Raw genomic sequence first — 23,035 nt, 5'->3', positions numbered from 1 at the left:
CTTTTCTCTCTTTTTTCTCTTTTCTCGCACACTTGTGTTTCCACCGGAAACAAACTTTGGTTATCTCCGTCATCCTGTTTTTACCTTGTTTTTTTTTTAACATTCCCACCTTCCTCGCTTCCCTTTTTGTTCTGTCGTATTTTTGTGTTTTCATGCGACAAAATCCTTAATTTCTATTCCAACGCCCTTGTTCCGGATGCTGCTTCTCCACCATTTTGGATTTGTGTTTTTTTTTTTGGTGCCATTATCTCTTCCCCTTTTCCTCTCTGTAGCAACTACTGCTTTGCGCAACCCAGAGTTTGTTCACTTGCGATACGCAGCAGGGCAGCGTTGCCCAAGCGAATGGGAGCTCACCCACTTCCATTCAGGTAGGAAACGTTGGTTTTGCGATTTTGGTTTCCACTGTTCTTCTCAGTTTGATGTTTGGCCTTTCGTTTTCTTAATTCTTCCTTTGATCTTTTATTTGTTCTTGATTTGTTTCGTTGCTTTTCTATTTTTATTTTACTTTCCGGATGTTTGTTTCGTTTGTGGCTTTTTACGTGTATCCCCTTATGTTGCTAATCATGCGTGGTGAACCACGTTATCGTCAGATTGCCTGACACACATACAAACACACACACACACACCCACATGCGGTTATCGTGCAATTTAATATCCTTGCGTCACCGAAGATTCGCTGTACTGTTTGCACACACTTTCCACCTACGCTATCCTTGGCCCCCATTGCTAGGAGGTTTAATACACACACACCCCGTTTGGTTTCCCCCAAGAGCTTCTTTTCCTAGAGTTTCCTTTTGTTTGATTGGTGAAACAGCTGCGATCAACCATAATATGTGCCCACCCAGTAGTAGGATTGCATCCTGCAAACACCACCCATTGCTTCAGCCTCATCGCTTTACGAAATTAACAAGCGGCTTGTAACGGAAGTAACATTAACATGTTTGTTCGTGTTTCGGGAATGCGTTTAATTTATTGGCAGAGTCAAGCTTGAACTATCCTTACGCGAAATAACGCTCATTTATTCCTTTCGTGCTTTCAAATACACACTAATACACACGTGGCACCATTAACGGTGGTGCTGGTTTGATTCGCTTCCTTGGTTTTTGCTCTTTCGTTACTTAACACTTTTCTTGTACCACTGTAGATCGAAATACTGTAGCCCACCGTCCCGGACGAAGGTAGTGTGTGGTCGACAACGTCCAAGACCAACGTGCGCTGCCCCGTTCGGGAGGTGTTAGAATGTTACGCCTTTCGGTATGGTTTGATTGAAGTTGCTAAACAAGTTTTGCTCGTTGTTTTCGGATTTGCTACGTGATTTGCACCATAGGCCCCAACCGTTCCTCCAATCGATTGCAAATCGAATCCACCGACCTACACCTTCATACAGGGCTGGCAACTGCTGGCGTTAGCCGTATCGCTGTTCGTTCCCAAAAACAGCCGGTAAGTGATCTTGCAAAACGGAGGAGTTCGGAGATACACCAACCTTAACCGGTTCGAATCATAACCTTTTTCTTCCCGTTGGGTTTCTTGCAGGCTTCTCTGGTATTTAAAGTTGCATCTCTCGCGGAACGCCGACTCGAAAACGGAGTGTGGCAAGTATGCGGCGTACTGTGAGCGAGCCCTCGAACGCACGATGCAAAATAGTGGCCGCGAAACGAAGCCCTCACGCATGGAGGTACTGTCGATCCTGCTGAAAAATCCGTACCATCACTCGCTGCCACACGCCATTCCAGTGCACATGATGAACACCACCTACCAGGTGGTGTCGTTTGATGGTTCAACTACGATCGAGGAGTTTCACTGCACACTGGCACAGGAAATCGGCTGCCGTGACTCAACGAACGGTTTCACGCTGTTCAGTGATGATCCGATCGAAAAGGACCTCGAGCACTATCTGGATCCCCAGGCAAAGGTACGTAGTGCAAGGAAGCCTCAGGCTTTCTTCCATAATGGATACTAACCTATCGGTGATTTGCTTCCGTTAGCTGTGTGATGTAATCTCGAAATGGGAAACGGCGCTCAGAGAGAAGGGTTCCGGCAAATTCGAAAATTCTCGCGTCATCCAGCTGACGTACAAGAACCGACTCTACTGGAAGCATGCCGCCAAGCTGGAAACAGAAAAGGAACGGCTGCTGTTGTGCTACCAAGTTAACCTGCAAGGTAAGAGATCATTCACGATCAAGCCTAGATCGAAATGGTGTGCTTACTTACGAATGCGATTTTCCTGTTTTTTTGCCAGTGGTACAAGGACGATTCCCGTTATCGCGTGATCTAGCGCTGGAGCTGGCCTCGCTCATGGCACAGATCGACATGGGCGATTACTCGTCGGACAAGTCGAAAACCAACTCCCTGCAAGCGCTAGACAAATTCTATCCCTACCGCTATAGGGACGCGCTGAACCAGGAAGGTTTGAAGGAGTTGCAAGACCTGCTCTCCGTCAAGTGGTCACTCTTGCGCAGTCGTTCGGTACTGGATTGCGTGCGTATCTATCTGACGTGTGCTCGCAAGTGGCCCTTCTTCGGGGCTGCTCTGTTCCAGGCGAAACCACGCCACTCTGATCAGGCAATGGCATGGCTGGCCGTTTCGGAGGATGCCCTCAGCGTGCTCGAACTTTCATCAATGGCCACGATCGCGCGCTATCCGTACAGCTCGGTGATGACGTTTGGCGGGTGCCAGGACGATTTCATGTTGGTCGTCAGCGCCGAGGACACGCTCCAGTCGGTGAACAACGAGCAGAAGCTGCTTTTCGCAATGAGCAAACCGAAGATACTGGAAATCACTCTCCTGATAGCGGACTACATGAATGCGCTCGGGCACACACTGCCTGGCACACCACAAATGAACACTCTGACGCGCAACGGAAGCCACCGAAGCATACGGTAAGCCGCCTGCCAAAAACCCATCCGTATATCCTTTTTGGCTTACTTTTTGAATTAATTGGCGCGCTTTTCGCTTCGTCGACTGCATCGCTCACTCATCGTCCTTCGCCTTCGCCTTCGTCATGGTTTTATTATACGTTTCTCCTCTCTCCATTCGCAGATCCCGCGCACTGCCCGGCTCACTGACCGGAACGCCCGCCCACAACACGCTAAACTCCCACGCCACCCACGCCAACAACACGCTAACCTCCCACTCGCACACACTTAACTCCCACGTCAGCCATACGCTCAGCTCCCACGGCCAGCCGGACATCCTGAAAAGCACACCGGACCACCAGCGGCTCAAGTGAGCAGAACAGAAGAGCGAATGTTTAGTGGCCCGGGGTTCCTGTCCATTCCTGCCCGCCGATGTTCCGACAACGGTTCGTCCTGTTTATGATTTGCGCGCGCTTGCAGTTATGCTTCGTTTTCCCGGGAACATACATGTGTGTAAAGTGGGGTTCCTCCTTTCGATCATTGGGACGCGACATCATCATGAATTCGAATATCATCCGATCGAGCTTAAGACCGCTTCAGAGAGCGTGTCCGGGTGGATGAAGCTTTATCAGCTCAAACGCTTTCGTTGCTTTCACGATTGTGGAGGCAAACACATACCCATACACATCCATACACCTTGGTAGTATCCGTTTCTATCATCATTACGCGCATCATCATTACGATTAATTACTAACGATATATTGAACGAGCGAAAGTTTCCCTGCTCAGTGTCTTTACGTGTTTTCTTGTGTTGTATATTTTAGGATCCTGCTGTGAAGGGGAGACGTAAAAACAGCGATCTTTCCCCGTGCGTGTTAGTACAAGGAGGAGTAGTTGTTTGTATCTGTAGCTCGCGTAAGTTAGGACGATCGAAAGGAACACATTTTATTGTGCTAGTTAAGCGCCTGAATATCATAACGAACAAAACGCACTCCACTACTCTTTACCACTAGCTGCTCGTTTTGTTTTCCGTTTTCACTAAGTCACTAATCAAACTAAACATTCCTGTACGAAGCGAAAGCATTTGGCCGATAATTTATGGTTGGATAGGTTCGCTAGAAGCAACTCCGAGAGTGGGGGCGTGAAGAGCTGGTTGTTGCAATTGTTTCCCAAACGATTGAACACTAACGAGCCCTTCGCGGAGGTTAATTTACCCTTGAACATTTTGCCAAAGGAAAGTAGGTGCAGTAATTTAACGAGTTTTTGTCACGTAACGTTAGGGCAACATATCCGGAGGAAATGCTGCATTTGATTTGATAGTAAGTTTTTGAATTGTGTCAGTCGTACTTTTGTGGTTTACCTGTTTTAACGTATGCACATGTGCAGACCCTATCTAAGGCAACTCAAAACCAAATCCGTCGCGTAGACGTACAGTGTGCAAATGAAACGTTGGTACATTAAGATTTTATGTTTGTTTTGGTTTTAATTTTAAGAGATTGCACTTGTCTGTAAATTAGGAAGGGCCGATAACGCATCTTGCTGATGTGTAACAGTTCGTTGTATTTCTTTACCGACCGTCAGTTCCTGAACGGTCGTATGATTGGGAGAATATTCGTATGGCAGAATAAGGGCTAGTTTTTACTTTACTTCATATCTTCCCCCACTCCTAACCAAACCCCTAATCAAGCCAAACCATTGGAACCAGATCCTGGTGGCCGGAAGGAGATCCTGTCGTTTCAAGCTTAGTCACGAGGGATGGCTAGAAACATAAACGATAATGCGAACAAAACGAATAACAATACAGTAAACCATTGTGATCGAAACGAATCTAATATTAAATAATGGTATTTAAGAGCTGCTACCGGGACGATTATTGAGCGATGGAAAACATGTCCCTGAGGGTTGAGATGTACGGAAAGACATACGAAAGCTGAGCCCAACAATGGAATACGAATAAGTGCGTACTAATGTTTTGTTTGTTCGACAAAGTGCGCGATATGGTAGCATTTAACGAAACGAAGAAGTTAACCCATCCGAATACCCGTTCACCAATCACGAGGACATGCACATGTTAGTTTATAAAAAGTAACACATAAACCCACATACATTACCCTGTATAATCCTCCAAATTATGTAATCTAGCGTGACTGGTGGAAGCAGTCGTGAAAGGAAAAACCCCCTCTTGAAACTTTACCGATACAGTGGCATTTGGTCATCACTTTTGTGAATGAGCGTACTGTTTAGGGTCGTAGTATAGAACTAGAACCAGTGTTGCTGCACGCGCGTAGTGTCGTAACCACGCTACTACCAGCGTTAGGATGCTAGATAGAAGCAAGCAGTTGTGTATAGTGATAGGAACATAGTAGGCTCAGGACGCCCAGAAAACAGAAGAAAAAATCGTCGTACAGCGAACTGCAACGACAGGGTGAAAGGAATGGAAGGAAGTGAAAGCAGTCAAAAGGGAAGGGCAACCGGCAGGTGAAACCAAGTTTAGAACAACATTTTTGCTGATCCGTGCGTTTTAGGTGGACTTTTGTCGGTAGCGCCGTGTACCGTTTTGGAGCTTTTATCGTTTTTATCTTTTTGTATCCTTTTTCCTCAAGCAACTCAGGATAGTAGATCGTAGCAACCGTAGCTAGAGACGCAAGCAGCGTGTTCAAACGCGCGTACAGCGAATCGAAAACACAAAAACAAGGTGTTAGCGCAAAAAGCATAGCTAATAGAAGTGGGATCCCCGGTTCCCCCGTAATCGTAACCCTTAAGTAACTAATAGCCAAAGCGTGCTGAAACGTCCTTCCCGATGCCTTCCTTCCTTCCTTCGCCGTGAACGCACATGAAACTAAGCCACGTTGCATGGGAAAGCGCACTTGGTGCAAGTAGATTTCGCTGCCACCCCTGGCAGGGAGATGTTTGAGCAAGAAAGGTTCGCTTTCACCGGCGAGCCGCGTCGTCTGCATCAGGCCTAGCGTATTTTCCTTTTTTTGTGAAACATTTGCCCTTAAGAGAAACAGGTTCGTAGATTCGAGAAAGCAGTGTGCAAGGACTATTGGCCGAACTATGTAAGCTAAAGTATCAAGAAGGTAACAAACGGACAGACTTGAAACGAAAAGGGAAAATGAAAACTTTAACCAAACATGAAAATCCACGGTGAATTTCATTAACTATTGTTTCGTTATTTTTTAAGTTGATTGTTAAGTTGGTTATCGCCAAGATAATCGAAATGTATCAAAGGTAAGTACGTGATTCTTGTTGTTGTTGTGTCGGGTGCTGGATTAAATGGGAAATATATTATTCCTTACTAATAGCATTAACTGGTGGAAATATCTATTTTGGCAATATTTTTCGTACGATTCGTCAGAGAAGTCATTTAATTTTTATCAAAGGCGAAATGCTCATCAGTAGAGAGGCGAACCCTGTATAATGACGCTGGGGCCCCTGGAAATGTCAAACGTCAGTCTGTTCAATATTGGCTGTTTCAAATGGCTTCGTCTAGCAGTGAATTTCACTCAGTAAGAGAAACATATTTAATTCAAAGTTCAACAATCGGATAGGTACATTTAGCGTAGTACAATATCATTGGAAGGTTTGGGCGCTTGTAAAAACAAATACCGGAATATGGTCCTTTGCGGAATCTTGGTCTTGCCGATGAGAGAGAGAACGTCTGTAAAGGTCCCAGAAAGAGATAGCATATAAACAAAGCATATTCTTTCTCGCTCTCACCATAATGGCAATACTGATCTCTGAATCTACAGCTCAAATCAGTCTTTTCTTACCTAACCGAATAGATTGCGATATCTGTAACCCGAGTGGCAGGTGTAATGAAACTTTAACGATTTCAAGTGCGACCCGACTTTTTGTGACCTTTCCTGCAAATGGTCTGCGTAAAAATTGCACCATACTGTGCGTTTCTGCAATTGCAAAACTTGACCCCAAAATGGCCATGAAATCCGCGAATACAAATTTGAAAGCCAGCTGACATCTGGCTCCGCACTGTCAAAGTGCAGGCCAGTGAGCCCCGTGTGTGTACGAGTACGCGCGATTGTTTTGGTCGCTCTGCTGCTCGCAAAGTTCTTGTTACTTTTTTTGTTGTAAAATTGCGTTAAATCCTCTTTGTAAGTTGTTACAGTGTGTAGAGTTTATCATAGCGAGAATGTAAAGCCAAGCAAATGCTTAGGGCGAGTTTTTTTACGGTCCGTTACATCGAATCGATCGCGTAAGTGTCGCGCTTGAACCCATCTGGTCTGTTCGTGCCCGTGCTAGGTTAAGGTTAACCGACTTCCGGTCGTTATCGAATGCAGAGAGAGCCAGGGTGACCGCAAATGCGAGTCTGTGCGACGCGGTGATCCGTCACATCTTGGCTTTGTGCCAGCGAGCCCGTGCTTCTTTCGCGTAGTGAAACGCGACCTACGGCTTCACCAGTGCGTGCATAGTGAATGCGACCGCGAAGCTGGTGCACGTGAGATAGCGAGTGGTTCCGTGAATCACACGACCGTGATGTGACGAATTTCGCGTGAATCGTCGGTGCATTGGCCCTCCCAGCCGCAGTTCCGGTGGTGCGTGATAGCATGTGTCCCGTGGCGTCGTGGCCAATTATCAGCGCATTCGAGCAAACACGTTGCAAAACGGGCCAACAAATCTGGCCAAGGTCTGCGCGCCTGGAAAGATAATCGCACCGGGCTGAATTGCCGCGGTGTGAGAGCAAGAGCAATTTGCGGGAGCGAGTGCGGTTGTGCGTGCGTGCGTTAGTGAGAAAGAGAGAGAGAGAGAGAACAAGCGAGAAGATTGCATCCGAAAAGCGTTCCGGTGGCGTACCGGAACGAACGACCTTGCTCCGTAGAAGCTGAGCCTGCAGGTCGTTGCTTCTCGAGCCCGCTGCTGCTGTTCCCGGGTCAGCTTCAAATAAAGGTAGGTTAGGTTACCGACATTGAGAAGCCCCAGCACCGCGTGGTCTGGTAACGCTATTAACATCCTAATTTAAGGACTCTCGGTGGAGGCTCTTGTTCTGAAATTCGCCCAGCGCGATGGGTACTTGATTTGAGAGAAAATTTACGATATGCTTTGTGCCAAACACACCGGGGACCGGACTGGTATGGTCGTTTTTTCTGTTTGCATCAGGTAGGCCATGAGAAATGCGATCGGACCTTTCTCATGCAACCGTTGGGATTGAAGATATAATTTTTTTTTAATATGCTGATGGGATAAAATTCCATCTTCCATGTAGTGATCATGTCGACTTTCTCCATTTTGTATGTATCGCAGTCTGCCAAACTGGATAGTTCATAAGTTCGATGTTAACTTTAACGTTATTCCAACGAAATAGTACCTTCCTTTGGGTGATCATCAAACAATTCCAAAAATGGTAGCACACATGCTCTGTGAAAAGGATGTTCTATTGAAATAGCACAATTATCTAAGTAGAAGTTTGAAATTATAATGTCCAACTCACGCCTGTGTGCTGTCCCACCGTGCGTAGAGCATGCCATGGATGGGACGGTGTAGGACGAACCATTGGGTGGGGGGCAATTTGCCGAAATGTCAGTTGGCGAGCGGGTTTTCTGCGTGCGTGCGCCGTGAGCGTGTGTGTTATCACTAAAGGGTTGGCCACCAGCGTGCTTTGAAGGGCTGTCCCCATGAGGTTCAGTGTTAGTTGAGTCTCTTTTTTTGTCGTCACCCAAGTGAGTGGTAAGCGAATTGAATTCACTTATCATCGCCACCAAAAAGCCAAGCGAACTTTTGAGGCATGGAAAAGCGATTTAGTTCCGGTGAAAACACGCATCCCGACGGGCAAAAACCCCTGCAATCCCTGGCGTGTTGGGTTGGAACGCGGTCGAGAGCTACCACCACCGGTCCTTTGCCAGTGCAATTGCGCGGAAGGCGCTGTCAAACGGTTTGATCGTCCTCGCACGCACATGCACCCTCGAGCGCGCACACCAGTGTGAGTTCCGTGTGGTCGCAGCGGGACCGCAGCAGCAGCAGCAGCAGCATCTCGCTATTGTTTCTTCGTGACGGGCGGTCCTTTTTGGTCCGCGGAGTCCCAATTGTGTCGGTTGTTGTTGTGTCCGCGTTGTGTATTCCAAAACGGGGAGCTTAGCTATCGATCGATTCCATCCCGAACCCCGGGAAAGTCCTTCCCGGTGGTCGCACAAAACAAACCGTCGCTCCCGGTCGCTCTTCCGACGAGCCACCACCTACGAAGAACCTACAAAAAGGGCGTCAGCGCGGGTAAATGACACCGAGCGCGCTCCATCGCGAACCACCCTCTGGTGTGGCCACATCCGTGCGCTGCAAATCTAAACCCTCCCGGGAGTGCAGCGTGTGTGTGTGTGTGTGTTTGAGTGTGTTTTTTTTTCCTTCCCTTTAGTCACGGTGAAGAAAATTCGGTCCCCAAAAACATAAACGGACCACGCTTGTTAGGGGTTGTTCCGGCCGAACCGTGCGCTTTCGGTGCCAGGCTGGCCGAATTTTCCCATCCGTGCAGGTGTGTGGGAGTGTTTGTGTGGGTTTGGAGCGGTGCGTGTGTTTGCTTCACCGAGTACCGTGTCCCGTGTCCCGTGTGTTTCCCGGGCAGAGAAAGAAAACGTGCGAGCGCGAGGGCACGAAGGTAATTTTCTTGCGAATTCGTGGAAAACCCCCGCTATCCCGTATTCTGATTGTGTGCATGTGTGCATGTGTGTGTGTGTAGGGGGTAACTGTGCCGCAACAAAAAAGCAACCCCCCAGCCACTCATCTCCTTTCACTGTGCTCGCATCACGCTAAACCACACAGAAGGTGCTCATTTTCCACGTTCCATCCCCACAGAGACGGGTGGTCGCTCTCACAACGCAGCTGCTGGGCGCGTGAGAAAATGCCTCGTGAGCGGCAATGGTGAGCGCGGTTTCACCACGAACTCACCGCCCACTCGCCGCTTGGTGGATTTCGTTCGAATTTTCCCAAACCCAAACCCCACACGGACGGGAAAGATAAGCCCAAACAAATTTTCCTTTTTACAAGGGTACCGCTCACACTCAGGGGTCCGGTCACTCAGGTGTGCGAGAGAGCGAACGAGCGCGTAAGTGAGTGAGTGAGTGAGTTACCCACGCTCACGTCTCACGGGGCGCGAGCTCACGGGCCTTTGACAGATCGTGATCTCGCGGGCCCCATGTAAACGACAATCGTGTTCGCAAAGTGCGCGGTGTCCCATCGCGAGACGATTGATTTGTTTGGTTGCTTCCTGCACGGGTGGACACGGGACTCTCTCAGGTGCGTCTTGGTGTGGCACGATTTTCCGGGAAACTCCAACTGATGACCGCGCTTTTCATCGCGCTACCGTTCCTATTCACAGTTCGTGTTCCGTGGGGCCTCGTCTGGCGATGCTGGCAGCTTCCGGAAGTTGCGCGTATGTGCGCGTGTGTGTGTGTGTAGGCGTGTATGTGCCTGCTCAGTAAAGCAACGTTTCCACCAGGTTGGTGCGTAAACCAAGCGGAAGCAGCAGCACACGGGAGCGAGCAGGCAGTAATTAGTTTTGTGTAACCGGGGGTCGTGTAGTCGCGTCAACAACAAACAACATCTTCCACCCCCGCACGGTGGAGAGGGTGACTGCTTGAGTGTGTATGTGTGTGTGTTTGTGTGCGCAACGAAAAAAAAAGCGCGGAAAATAAATCGTCCGTGTCCGGAGAGGGTCGAAGAAGGGGCCCGGGAGGCGAGATATGGTGGGGCAGCCGTGATCGAAAATTGTTGAGAATTTTCCCACCACCGCAGCCAGTGCCGCTCGCACCTCCTCCAACGTCTCGCGACGCGTCTTCAGCACGTGCTGCTGCGAGCGGAAAAATGAGCGGAAATCGTTGATTTGTGTGGAAACCATCACTCGTTAATGTCGTTCCCACCCCGGCGAGCCCGGACGGTGGTGTAGTAATTGCGTTTGCTGAGCCGCAGCAGCAGCAGCAGCACCAGTTTCGCGGGTGCGTGTGCGATTCCATTCGATGTTGCTTGAAATCGCTGCGATTCAGCCCTCCTGCCCGAAAGGGTAACAACAGCAGCAGCAGCAGCAGTATCGGTATCTCACACGTCGTTACATCGAGCACATCAACCACACGCGGCTCAAGGTGAGTTTGTAGTAGGCATCGGTCCGTTACCAAGGTGTCGAGAGATGGCAGCAAGCGAGAACGCCTGGGTTGGAAGACGTCCGTGCGTGATTTACGCGCAAATGGTAGCTCTTTTTCGGATGCACTTTATTTTCCTCACAAGTACCCAGCGAGCGAGCATTATGCTTTTCCTCCACGCACGATTTGGGAAATTGCTTGATTTCCTGAGTCGAGTGCGATCGAGCGGGTGGAATGAAAATTACAAACAATGCAATCATCGGAACCGGCTCCTGGCGGGGCCCGTTCACCACCCAGCATGGTGTGGGAAGGGGGAATTTATTCGATTTGTTACTAAGGTTTGGCTGCAGCTGGTGTGAGAGTGTATCATAAGGCAAACACACGAACAACCCAACCGGCTGCTATTTGCCAATTGCGCGACCGAACACGCAAAAATGTTAAAAAAGAAATCTACAGTCCACAGGTAGAAGCGCTTCCGAAAAATAGCCCAGTGTTTACCAAACCCGGCCATGATAACGCTTACGAAGGGAGCAGCGAACACACAAGATGCTCGAGCTTCTCCATGTCAATGGAAGCCGACCTTTTTCCCGGATCCGCGAGAGCGTACCAGAACACAGGAACCGCATTGTGCGAAAAGGGCGCACCGGTTTTTTTTTTAGGGGTGTTTCATTTATTTTTCGTGGAATTTAGTTCCGGAATTTTTCAACACCCAACCGCCCGGCGAAACCACAATATGGGGACTGACTCACCGGAAGCGACAACCCTGAATAAATAGCTACTGACCTCAGATAATTCGTGGGCCAGATATTTTTAACCCAATTCTGAAGCACCACTGGGAGCGCAACGAACGTATGGCGTCCCATTATTTCGGGCGTCTTCCATCACCTTTTGCGAGAGATACGGTTCGCAACGAGTCAACAAGCCAAAAAGGCCCCATTTGCTGATAAGGCTAAACAATCTAATCGTTCACACACGCGCACACACATTCGCTAGATATAAACAGCGGGAACAGAGCATTATTTATATCCAACCGGAATCATGCTCGATCAGCTTCAGCTGGCCTAGCTGCAATGGCATTAAGTCGAGAGAAGGTAACCAGCTCGACGCTCAAGACGCTCGATGATATCACACGTTTAGCTGACGTTAGGCTCTACGTGTGTGTGTGGAGTGTTGCGAGTAGGCCGTTCACGGAGCAGGCACACTGTTACCTCGCCGGCTCGCTGTCAAATTAAGTAATTCGATCCAATTACGCTCGGTTCCGTGGTTCGCCCGCCGGATAGATAGGTACCAGCGGGTCGCGAAAAGACGCCCGGGCAGTGATAAGTCGACCCGGGCCAACTTCGAGTTTCCGTTCCAAGCGAGCGGACCTGAACGAGAGCAGCCGCACGGTAGAAGTTCGTTGCTTAGTTACCGTCGCCCGTGACCTCATTGCTTGCGCGTACGAAAAGCGGGAGTGTGACTGAAATAATTTTCCCAATTTTTATCACACCAACTTGCGCCGCCATCTAGTTGCCATGGATTTTGGGCAACAGCGAAACTCGCACGCACTCTGACATTTGCTCATCCCCACGAGGGCCCTTCGACCTGTTTGATTCGCCCATTTCTCTCGCTTGCCGGAACGCTGCCGCTAACATTGTGGCACTTTCCGCTCGCGTGACCCAGCGGTTAAGGGCAATTGCTGTAAACAAATTCAACCCACCACCCCGGCGTGTCGGCGCGGAGTTCTCAATCGCGGCAAATGCAAAGCAATGTTTTGCGATTTTTAAACGCGATAATTAAAACGTGTCCGCACGGGGTCATTTGAAGTGCCACAACCAATGTGGTGTCCGGTGGGGTTGCACTGATTATGAGGTGCATGGGTGGTTTGTCGTGAAAAACGCTACAACAGATGCTCTCGGGTGTGTGAATTTTACATCCAGTTCATGCCGTGAATGGTTTGTGGGGTGATTTTTTTTCCCCGACCCAGCTCTAGTGCGACCGACCAACAGCTTAATCAGGCATCACGCGCGAAGCAGACGGATTCTCCGTCCGTGCTAATGATGCTGATTGATGCTAATAGCATTACCGACGTCAATCGGTTGGTTAGGGCTTCACAACCCAACCGGTCCCAGCATAAGCTGAGTGACAAACAGAACTACGACAAAAAAAACAACAGTTAGCTTGCTCCTTACCGGGAAAGGTGTGACTACAGCGATGTGTTTGATGTTAATAGTGTTTAGATTGATCATTTAAAATGTTAAGCAAAAAAAAAAAGAATTCGCCCAGCAGCTGCTGCGTGTATTTACTTTTTCCTTTATTACTGGTAGAAATGAAGGTTGAATACGGCAAATGCGGTGCTTTTGGTGCGATCGACTCATTTCGTTAAGGTCGCTCATAACTCGCATGGTAACAACACCGCAAGAAATTAGCTGATTTCCACGAAATTTACTCCCAACGAAGAAAGGCACACCACCGACCAGCCGTCATTTAGCATCTTCGCGCAATGGCAACAGAGTGTAGCTGCTGCTGTGTAGGAAAATATTCGCTTTCGTGGGTAAACGAAAAGAAACAAGGGAAAACATTGGGAAATGTACCGCACGGTGCGCATTTTCCTGCGGCATGCACTGAAGCGTTTTTAGAGCCATTTTAACGACCGACACGACCTTACGGAAAGATCGCACACACATTCGTCGCAATGCTGCTTAGAAATAGGCAAATAAGGACGCTGGGATGGTGTTCCGCTCCTGTTCCAACATAACATACACCATCTGCTGGCTCGTATCTAGTTTGCTCGTTTTAAAAATTAACCCCCAACGCTCTGAAGAATGCTGGAAGTGTAATCGTTTCGTTGTGAATTATTCCATAGCTTCACAATAGCTCGTCATTATTGTTCTGTAAATCACTCTTCAAATGCCCGCTGCACGTTTGATGAGTTTCCATAGCCCAGCTTTGGACGCTAGCAAAGCACTTATACCACACCTTGCTACATTTAATGGAAGTATTAAGAGCTAAACACTCTCTCTCACTCTCTCTCTGTCTGTGTCACAACCGACAGGGGCTGTTAAAATGTCGAGACTTTCGAGCTCAAAGTAGCCTCTTCGTTTTCATTCCAAGCATCATTTAAACACGCCATTCAAACGCTTCCCTTAGCGTTTCCTGCCATTCCAGCACTCACTCCCTGTGGTCCTTTCAATTCCACACATCTCATCCATACACGGGCACAGGCACAGGCACAGGCTCTCGGGTATTTAGCTCAACAAATCCCTGCATTCAGCGGGCCGTCCCTGAACCCGTATGCACTGTGCCTGATGCATGACGTCGTCCTTATCGGTGACGCAGGGTTGGTAGGCACGGATGGCCCTACTCCAACCTCCTCCAACTCACTGTACCTGTCGGTAATTGGCAGCAGTCAGCGGAGAGCACTGCTGGTGGTTAAAATTTAATAGGAAAAAGCTCGCCAGCTTCGCCTTCGCCAGGAGTGGCCCGTTCAAGGACAACCCGGTGCGAACGGAAAAGCAAATTTACTTTGCTATCCTGGAGGATATGAAAAATGGGCACCGAGGGTGGATGGAAAGAGGGGTTGCTCCTAACAAACCCAGCCACTAGTTCATTTCCGGTGTTGCAGGGTTCCTCCTTAAACCCATCCCCAGCTGCTGGTTGGGGTTTTCTCGGGAAATTTATACCACCCGCGCGCGCACCTGAGGTGGGAAGGCGTTGGATTTAACGAGTTCACGGCTGGCTACTTGTCCCCTGCTACACCTGCAGCAGAAAGCAGGGACTGTTTCGCTGGAGCTATGAGCGGACTTGGGGGCTCGTTCGTGGGATCACTGTGCCAACTTGAAAACACCAACCCCGTTCCGAAAGGGCTTCTCACACGTTGCCGTTGCCGATGGGGGTTTTCCCGGATTGCTTTATTTTTTTTTTTTTGCTCAGTCGGAAAAGCCCTCCCTTGGCGTGGGGGCCCGAACTACCCGTGAGGAAGCGAACTGCTGGTCAGGAGCAGCCACGTGCTTATTAATTGGAGTGAGGAACGACGGAGAATGTGTCCCTTGTGGGGTAACTGTAGTGTGCCGCCAATTTAAACCGTCCGACCCTTTTGTGTAGAGTACGTGTAATGCATCCAAGCGAGTGCTGGTTCTTCTCAAGAGAGAGATAGAGAGAGAAAAAGAGCTTATTTAAGCGATAATACACCCCCGATGAGGATCTTCAGGAGTCCAGAAGTAGCCATTCTGGAGCGTTTAAACTGGGAATTTTGTTGCTCAAACGAATGCAAGGACTCCGTGAAAGATTCACCAGCGCATTCGAAGAGCATTTGCTTCTTTCAAATCGATAGTTTCGACCGGACGGATGGTTCGACCGCCAGATGGCCGTTCATGGGGAGTACAAAAAAAGCCGTTGATCGTGCGGAAATTGCTTCCGCAGCTTTAAGACCACAGCTAGCTGGAAGCAGTATTTACACTGACTACGCCTTTCGTCGAGCGCCTGGTCAATTGGCTCCTTGCCAAAGGCGCCAAAGCGTGCTGGAAAGCGCTCTGGGGTTGGGATAATAATTTCCACTGTTCCCCTGTGTTCGCGTTTGCTTTTCTAATTGAGCGCATTTTATTGCTTTAATTTGTGCGATGCACGGGGGCACTCGTTTTTCCTCGTTTTGTGCATCCATTCCCCCTGCACTCAAAAGGAAACTAATGCGTCTCCATTTCCCCGGTGCAGTGTGCCTGTGATTGTGTGCTTTCTTCCGCATTTTATCGCTTGGTTGTGGTGCTGGTTAAAAGTTTACTTGCACAAATTTCCTGCCAGGTTTACGAGTGGCCTTTTGAACTGGGCTTCGAAACTAGGATGTTTTCTCGTTAAACTGCAATATTTCACCTAACGCAAACGAAGACCCGAACGTAGCCACGCCCGATGGTGCCTCGTGGCGCATTCATTTAAAATCACTCTGCATGTAAATGTGGCTCGTCGGTTGGGAATGGAAGCAACGCACACCGAGCAAACAAAAAACCACCCCCAATGGGCGGCTTGAGCAATTCATCACCCATTCGCCCACGAATGCGGCAGGAGCAGGTGGGCCAAAGTCTTGCGAGGACGACGCGGGTGTTCTTTGTTACTTTTCGCACTTTCTTACATTTTCGGACGGTTGTGCTTGAATGTTTCTTTTTTACTTTTTCCTCGCCCCCCAGTTGAGGGTCTTCCAGGTGCGATATTGTCGCCATCCTCGCGGATTGCCGCTTGCGTGTTTTGCGGTGCCATTTTCCTCCCTCGCCGTACAGCTTTACGCCACTCACCCCACAACCAGAGTGGATAGAAATAATTGCCAAATTATTGTTGGTTTTTTCCACTGTCCACTGGGGTGTGTTCCTCGAATTCAAGCTCATTCTCGCCACTCGTAGCTTGGATAACAAACACTTCGTTTGGTTGGACTTGGGAGTCGAACAAGGCGTCGAATTTCCCTACAATCCTTTCCTAGTGGGTGGAACCACACGAGCGTAGAAGGACACAGGAAAGAGCGACTCCATTCACCATTCCTGCGTGTGGGTTTGTTAGTCCACGAGTGTTATCGGTGCTCATCAATCATCGGCAGGCTCACGCGACAAGGTCCACGACCTGTCGGGACACTGAGGCACCGATCATGAGGGAGGAGTTTTCACCCCCATTCTTGTGGAAATCGGGGCATTGGAGAACAAGAACAAGACCAAACAAAAAATCGATGCTTTCTAAAACTCCAACCACTGGTACTGATGTGTGGAGCAGAAGATGGAGATTAGCATGAAGATTATCATCTCCAGGTCAAACCAGCCATCAGCAGCTAGTAATGTTAGCTTACCTCACATTTTCGCTCGTTTGAGAAATGCTTAAAATAACCATTCCAACAATTCCACGCCGTGTGCGCCGACATAGAGTTGAAGAGACCATATCTGAACACTTACAACACACACACACACACGTTGTCGTCATATAAATCATTATCGAACGATCGTTACGAAAGGTGCTTCCTTAGCTCCGTAACGCTGCTTCCTCTTGTGACGAGATGGATTCACTCTCGTCCTTCGGTTGCGCAGCCACGAAAGGACACCCCATCATCATCATCATCGTCTCCTCGGTGGCACCTGTGAAGGTGATAATGAGCAGTAGCTTCTTGGCCTTGCTTTTGTGCACCGGAACCAGGAACCGGGAAGCGCTTCGAGCACAAGTCGATGTGCCAGTGTGGCCTAGTTCCTCCGCTCGGTCATTTATCGCCTCGCCTGGCAGCCAGTTCAAATATCAATCTCTCTCTCTCACTCAAGCTCAGACCGCCCGACGGTGACACGCAAATGGAGGTTGGCTCCTGGAAGATGGAGGATAACTACCACTTGCTTAAGGGCACACACACACACCCACACACGCACTCGAGAGCGCCATTAGTCGAACGCTGGGCTAGGGAGAAAAGGGGTTCCATTCGGGCTTCGATAATGATGCCGCCTCGTATCGGTGAGGTAAAAATAGCTATGGGAGGCAAAAAAAAAACTCCCCCAGTGTACACACACCGCCGTGAAGGTCCTGTTGTACCTGTCCTGGCACACGCGGCAATTTCCCTGAAGGTCCCATCGAGTAACACACACGCGTACAGATAGGATCCTTTCCTCTGCGGTGTGGCCGATAAACAGCTCCCCTTGGTCCTTTCATCGCGAGCACACAAAAGCGAAGATGGAACAAACAAGGAAAAGGATCATGCACGCCCCATCCATCCACACCTCCCACGCAAAGACGCTAACGTGCTGAAGCACTCGAAATGGTTTTAAATGTGTTTTCTAGTGGAATTATCTTCCCCCCCAGGGAGGCTTAGGTTTCTGTTACATTTTTTCACTTTCTCTCTGGCGCGCTCTCTCTCTCTCTGTCTCTCTCTCTCTCTCTCTCTCTCTCTCTCTCTCTCTCTCTCTCTCTATTATCAAAGTGAAGAAAACACTCCACGGCACCGCTTGCGCCGAGAATCTAACGACCCTCTTGACCGTGACCATTGGCGGCGGATGTGTCGCGTAGGTGTACCGGAAATGAATGATCCCTTTCACTGCAACAGGACTGGCCAGGATGTGGCTGCAGGAAGCAGCACAAAGCTTGCCTATTCCGGGTGGTAATTATTTTCGCCTCGTTATTGGATCCCTACTCAAAGGTGGCGCAAAGTTTTTCCTTCGCTTCGGCCGGAAGTGTGTAAGAAATGTGCGCACGCGCGTGTGTGCCGTAGTGTTTCGCACGTAGCGCCAACAGCTCGGTTCTACTTTCTCGCAAACTAGCTGTGCTAGTGTTCGATAAATTTTACCGGACCCCAGCATCCGCGCACGGGGCACAGTTTTATATCGGTGTTTATATCGCTCCGAACACCCACAAACTTTCCGTGTTGGTCCTGAGATTGGTCCGATTGCTGTACGACCGGAAATATGAGTTCCCGGGTGGGATGGAAGAAGAAGAAAAAAACCCAACCCACCATCACCGAACAAATGAAGCGACATCGAGTGGTGGCAAGAAGCAGTTGTTTCCGCATCTGGTTTCCGGATCCGGCTTCTTGTTCCTGCATGTTGTTGTTTGTTCGCCCTTTGCTATGGAACTAGGCGAACGGGTGCACCGAGAGTTTTGTGTGAGTTTTTTTTGTGTGCCTTTTCCGGGCGTGTGATCAAACTTTTTTAATAAATGCCGGTCGCACTTGTGCCGCCGCTGACTTACACAGTGTTTTTGGGGCACAAATTGGGGCCACTTGGTGGGTATGATGTCCTGTGAAAAAGGCTCCGATAAAGGCCCCGTTAACTTGTCTTCGAAGATGGATACGAAGTAGGAGGCATACACATTTTTATTTTTTGAATAGTGTCAATTGCTAATTCAGCATTGTTCTTCATTGTGTTATATTCATTGCGATTACTGCCGCCAAAGCTCGCCTGGAACTCGCCCTTGTGGCTGTGTTTGAACGCGAGAAAAGCAAAGAAAAATTCTAACCCTAGTCTTTGGCCATCACAAAAAAGGCCACGGCTGCAAGCGACGTTCGGTTCGGCTTTATCGGTTCATCCCCACCGTGGGGCTATTGTTTCGGTGGAAAAACGCCACCCAGCCTCACCCACAGATGCATTCAATTGAACTTCATTCAGCAAAACGATCGGCAACGAAGACAGAGAGGCGCACGAAGGCGCACGAAAGCTCTTCACTAAGCGCAAGCCTTGTGCAAAAGCGCCAAGGAGCGCAAAGCAGCTGAAGAGAATATCCTTTTGAATGGGTGGGGGCTGGCTGTGGATTCGCGCACTTCCTCCTGCTGCCATCGTTGGGCTCGAGAACAATCGACCATTGCACGGATGTGACGGGTACGGGCGCACGTTTCACAAGTGCTTCCAGCCAGCCGCAGGCATGCAGATTTGCTGATGATGAGCGCCCTTTTGTGACAACTGAGAAGCGCTAGCGCGTTCAAGTGCCGCGGTAGGTGCCTTGTTCGCGTTTTCTCCCTACCAAAGAGCGCAAATCGATTCCGCGAGCAAAAGTACGCCCTCCCATCAACCCCTTTTTCGGTGAAGGACAACCGGAGTTCTCTTCGAGGGTTTTGCGGTTGCGATCCGTGAAGGAGGAAGCGTTCGATCGAACACATTGCCCGAGGAGAAGGCAATGCTGAAGGCGCACAAAAGGTGCTAGAAATGCAATCAAATCGCGCAACAAAACCTGCTCGGCCGCTAAAAATATGTGTCTATTGAGCAACGGGACGCGCCATTGACGAGGCACGCGCGGGGCCAGATGACGGAAACCGCAACATGAACATGATTGAAATCGTAGAGGACAACGCCTCGGTGTCGCTGCTCCGTTAGTTCAGCTCGAGATCACCACACACGGGGGAAAGGCCCGAGACCAAAAAATGTGTGGCCTGGTTTGACGTCAGGTTGCACACGAACGATAAACGTTGCATAATTTGCTGTCGATTGAATGCCACACACACACACACAGGCCGATGTTGGGCTCCCCGATGGCTTTGCGGTTAAGTTGGTTGCGATTCCGGCGAATCTCCTGTCGACCTCCGGAAATAGGTCTCGAGGGAGCATCATGATTGCATCTGAAATGAAGTAGTATTTCTGGGGCGTTTTAGACCACTGACTACCTTTTTCAGGTCCTAACGATATGACCCTGACCAATGGCACTCGACTGAAAGGATAGATAATTTACTAACCTTTAGACCTTCGTATCGAACCAGCTTTTCCGGGCTGTGCTATGTCCTATTGCCCAGGATGAACGCCGTTCAATTTATCGTTCGATTTCCAGCGTCGCCTTCTGATCACTGGACGGACGATGCCAGCGATCCATTACCTGCGAGCCTGCAGTCCATCTCGGAGATAGGTCAGGGTGGACAAATAAATCCATCAATCCATGACCGGCATCGGTGACCCATCCGGGGTTTGGGAGCGAGGCGAGAAAAGTTAATCATCGTCCTCCTGTTTGTGGGGGGATCCCTTGGAGAGGGATTGCATCGTAAAAGGGCTTCCCAATCGGACACAGCGAATATGATGGTGGATAGGATGGATTCCCGGATATATGGTGGCCTTGGACTTCGACGTCCATCTGCCGGGATGGTGAATAATTTAATGGAAAGGACTGCACACGTTAGGCCACCAACGCCACGTTACACTTGAGACTTCACCGTTTGAACAGCTCTAGGTCAAAGATCACACCTTCAATGCCATCCGTTGACGAGCTCCATCTGCTGTGTCGTTGGGTTTTCGAGAGATTAACCAACCCCCAAGGACGAAAAGGACGAAAGCGTATCCACGACGATGCGACGGTCGCGATAAACACTTTAATTACGGCCCCTTTTTTTTCTTGCTCGCTTCACCGGGTAGCTTCTTCCTGGCACGTGCAGGAACGTTTCCTTGGGACTTTTTATTACACAAAGTTTATGACCGGACGAGTCCTGCGCGTGTCGTCGTACTTTTGACCACAGCCACCATCCGACGCTTTGATTTGCGGGCAATTACGGCGAGCCACGGAAATGAGACAGAGACAGAGATAGAGATAGAAATGTGATTTCATTCGATTTCCTTTCGACCCGCTCGGCATTCCCGCGTGCGAATTATGGCGACCATAAATAGCGACGCGGGTTGGAAGATTTTCCGCAACCGGTTCTTCGGTTACGGGAAACGAGCGGACTGGAAAACGGTGGAATTCCGCGGGAAAAACGCGCAGGAAAATAAACAAATCGTCCATCCGCCGGCTCTTTTCCGTAGCTGGCAGATTGGGTTGGGGGACGATTTTCCTTACATTTTCTCTCACTTTCTCTCTCTTTCTCTTTTTTGTGTCCACTCTCCTAGACACGGTTGCTTCATAAAAACCGGGACAATTTTGATGGACCCTAAACATACCAAAGAAAGGCTACTCTGCGTGGCGCTACTGGTAATTTCCATTCGATGGGGAATTTTCCCACCACGTCCTGTCGATCGTGTGTCGGGAGATTGAGTGCTGTTGTAAACCAATCTCCTGCCACCTTGCATTCTGAGCTGCATCCAGTTTTGTGCCGCTGAAATGCGAGAGGTAGCACAAATAAATCATTTTCCCTATGGGATCGAATTCCTCCGTATTCGAGCCGCGAGATGAGCGATGAACCGTGCGCGAGACTAAAAGAGAGTGAGGGAGAGAGAGAGAAAGCATTTTGCCCCACAAAATGTATCACCTTTTCGCCACCAGCCACCACCACAAAAGCAAAATAGAACACCTGCAGGGCTGCTAAAACCGACAACCGAGAGCGGATCAGCTCCCCATCCAAACGATCGTTTCCGGGTGGGCGAGCTTTGGTTTTGGAAGCAGCAACGATCGCACATTCCTCACTTTACGGTCCGTGTGACCTTTTGCGCGTGGAAATAAATGGAAAATCTTGCGACCCCGTGCCAGCTGGCGAATGGAAACGATCGTATTTTCATTTGTGCACGATAGATCCCTTTTCCTTTTTCCATCACGATCTCGCTTTCCCGCGTTCCTTAACCTTTTCGCGGTATAAAACGTTTCTTTCGGCCGAATGTTCTGTTCGCGTCGTCATCAGCTTCAGCCCACTCTAATCACGACCCATCCAATGCACGATTGGGACTTTGGTTCCGATATCCAGTCTGATTAGGGCTAATTTTCTTGCGTAGTTTATTATGCAAGAAAGCATGCCCACTCGAGAGTAAACAACCAACCGGCCACCGGGGAAATCAATATAAATGGTTAAATTACCATTAGCGAAAGGTGCCCTTGCTTTACGCAACCTTTCGGTGGTGAAAATGATGAAATGCGAGCTCTCGAAATCGCAATCCTCTCACTCTCTCTCTCTCTCTCTCTGTCTCTGTTTCTCTACACGCAAAACGTGGTGACCTTTCCAACGCTGTATTCATTTGGTAATTCACTTCGCGATCGCTCTTCTGCACGATAAATAACTCCCCCATGGATGAAACGGAAGTCACTGCATATCAGGAAGCGGTTTTCGGTATTCGTTAAGCGAAAAATCGTACTCCAAGAACGAGAAATGAAGAAAGCATGTGGCTTTGTCGGTGGAAAGCCTTCCCCATTTGGGTGCCATTTTAGCATTCATCGTCTTTTTTTTTATTTGTGTTCCTCGTCTTCTTCCTGAGCGCGCCACCATAAGAAAGGTAACAATTTCACATAACTCCTTGGCCGCAAAATCGATAATGGATCCCGGGCCCTAGGGGTGCCCGGGGGGACCCAGGACATCCGAGTGCAGTAACCGGATTTTCCCGGCGCAACAATGTGTCGTGTGCTTTGCGGGTGTACCGTCGGGGAAGCACTGAGAACTCGCACGTTTTTTCGTCCGTCTTTCTCGACGATCCTTCCTGATTTTCCCGTCTCATTCTCTCTTTCTGATGCCCGCCGTGCGGCAATTTAGGGCAAACAAAACAAAAAGTTCCCATTTTCCAGCGCTTGCACAGGTGTATGTGTGTGTTGGTGTGCGTGTGAGAGTGTACCTTTTATTTCCCGACCGATCGCTCCCGGTGGGGCGTTTCTTTTTTATACCATTTTTTGTTGTTGTTTTTTTTTGCCTCCTCCTCCCCCGGTGGGTGGTGAAAAGAAGTTTCCGGCAGAGAAGGGAGGGGGGGTTTAAAATATGTAGCATGCACGAAAATGATTTCTTTATGTAGCCCG

General features: G+C 49.2%; 1 protein-coding gene across 1 annotated transcript in view; it reads left to right on the top strand.

The window, feature by feature from the left end:
- LOC128721708 (uncharacterized protein CG43867) overlaps positions 1-3,229 on the top strand; it is a 108,900-nt gene extending 105,671 nt beyond the window's left edge. The window contains exons 11-16 of the mRNA XM_053815488.1: positions 273-368; positions 1,328-1,440; positions 1,534-1,912; positions 1,986-2,160; positions 2,240-2,879; positions 3,040-3,229. Of these exons, the coding sequence (XP_053671463.1) occupies positions 273-368; positions 1,328-1,440; positions 1,534-1,912; positions 1,986-2,160; positions 2,240-2,879; positions 3,040-3,229 (1,593 nt within the window). The remainder of the gene's footprint in view (positions 1-272; positions 369-1,327; positions 1,441-1,533; positions 1,913-1,985; positions 2,161-2,239; positions 2,880-3,039) is intronic.
- The last annotated feature ends 19,806 nt before the right edge of the window (positions 3,230-23,035 follow it).

The sequence above is a fragment of the Anopheles nili genome, chromosome 2 (genome assembly GCF_943737925.1).
Source record: "Anopheles nili chromosome 2, idAnoNiliSN_F5_01, whole genome shotgun sequence".
In the NCBI taxonomy this organism is placed as follows: domain Eukaryota; kingdom Metazoa; phylum Arthropoda; class Insecta; order Diptera; family Culicidae; genus Anopheles; species Anopheles nili.
The sequence above is the reverse complement of the archived record's forward strand: the minus strand, read 5'-3'. Positions and strand labels throughout refer to the sequence as shown.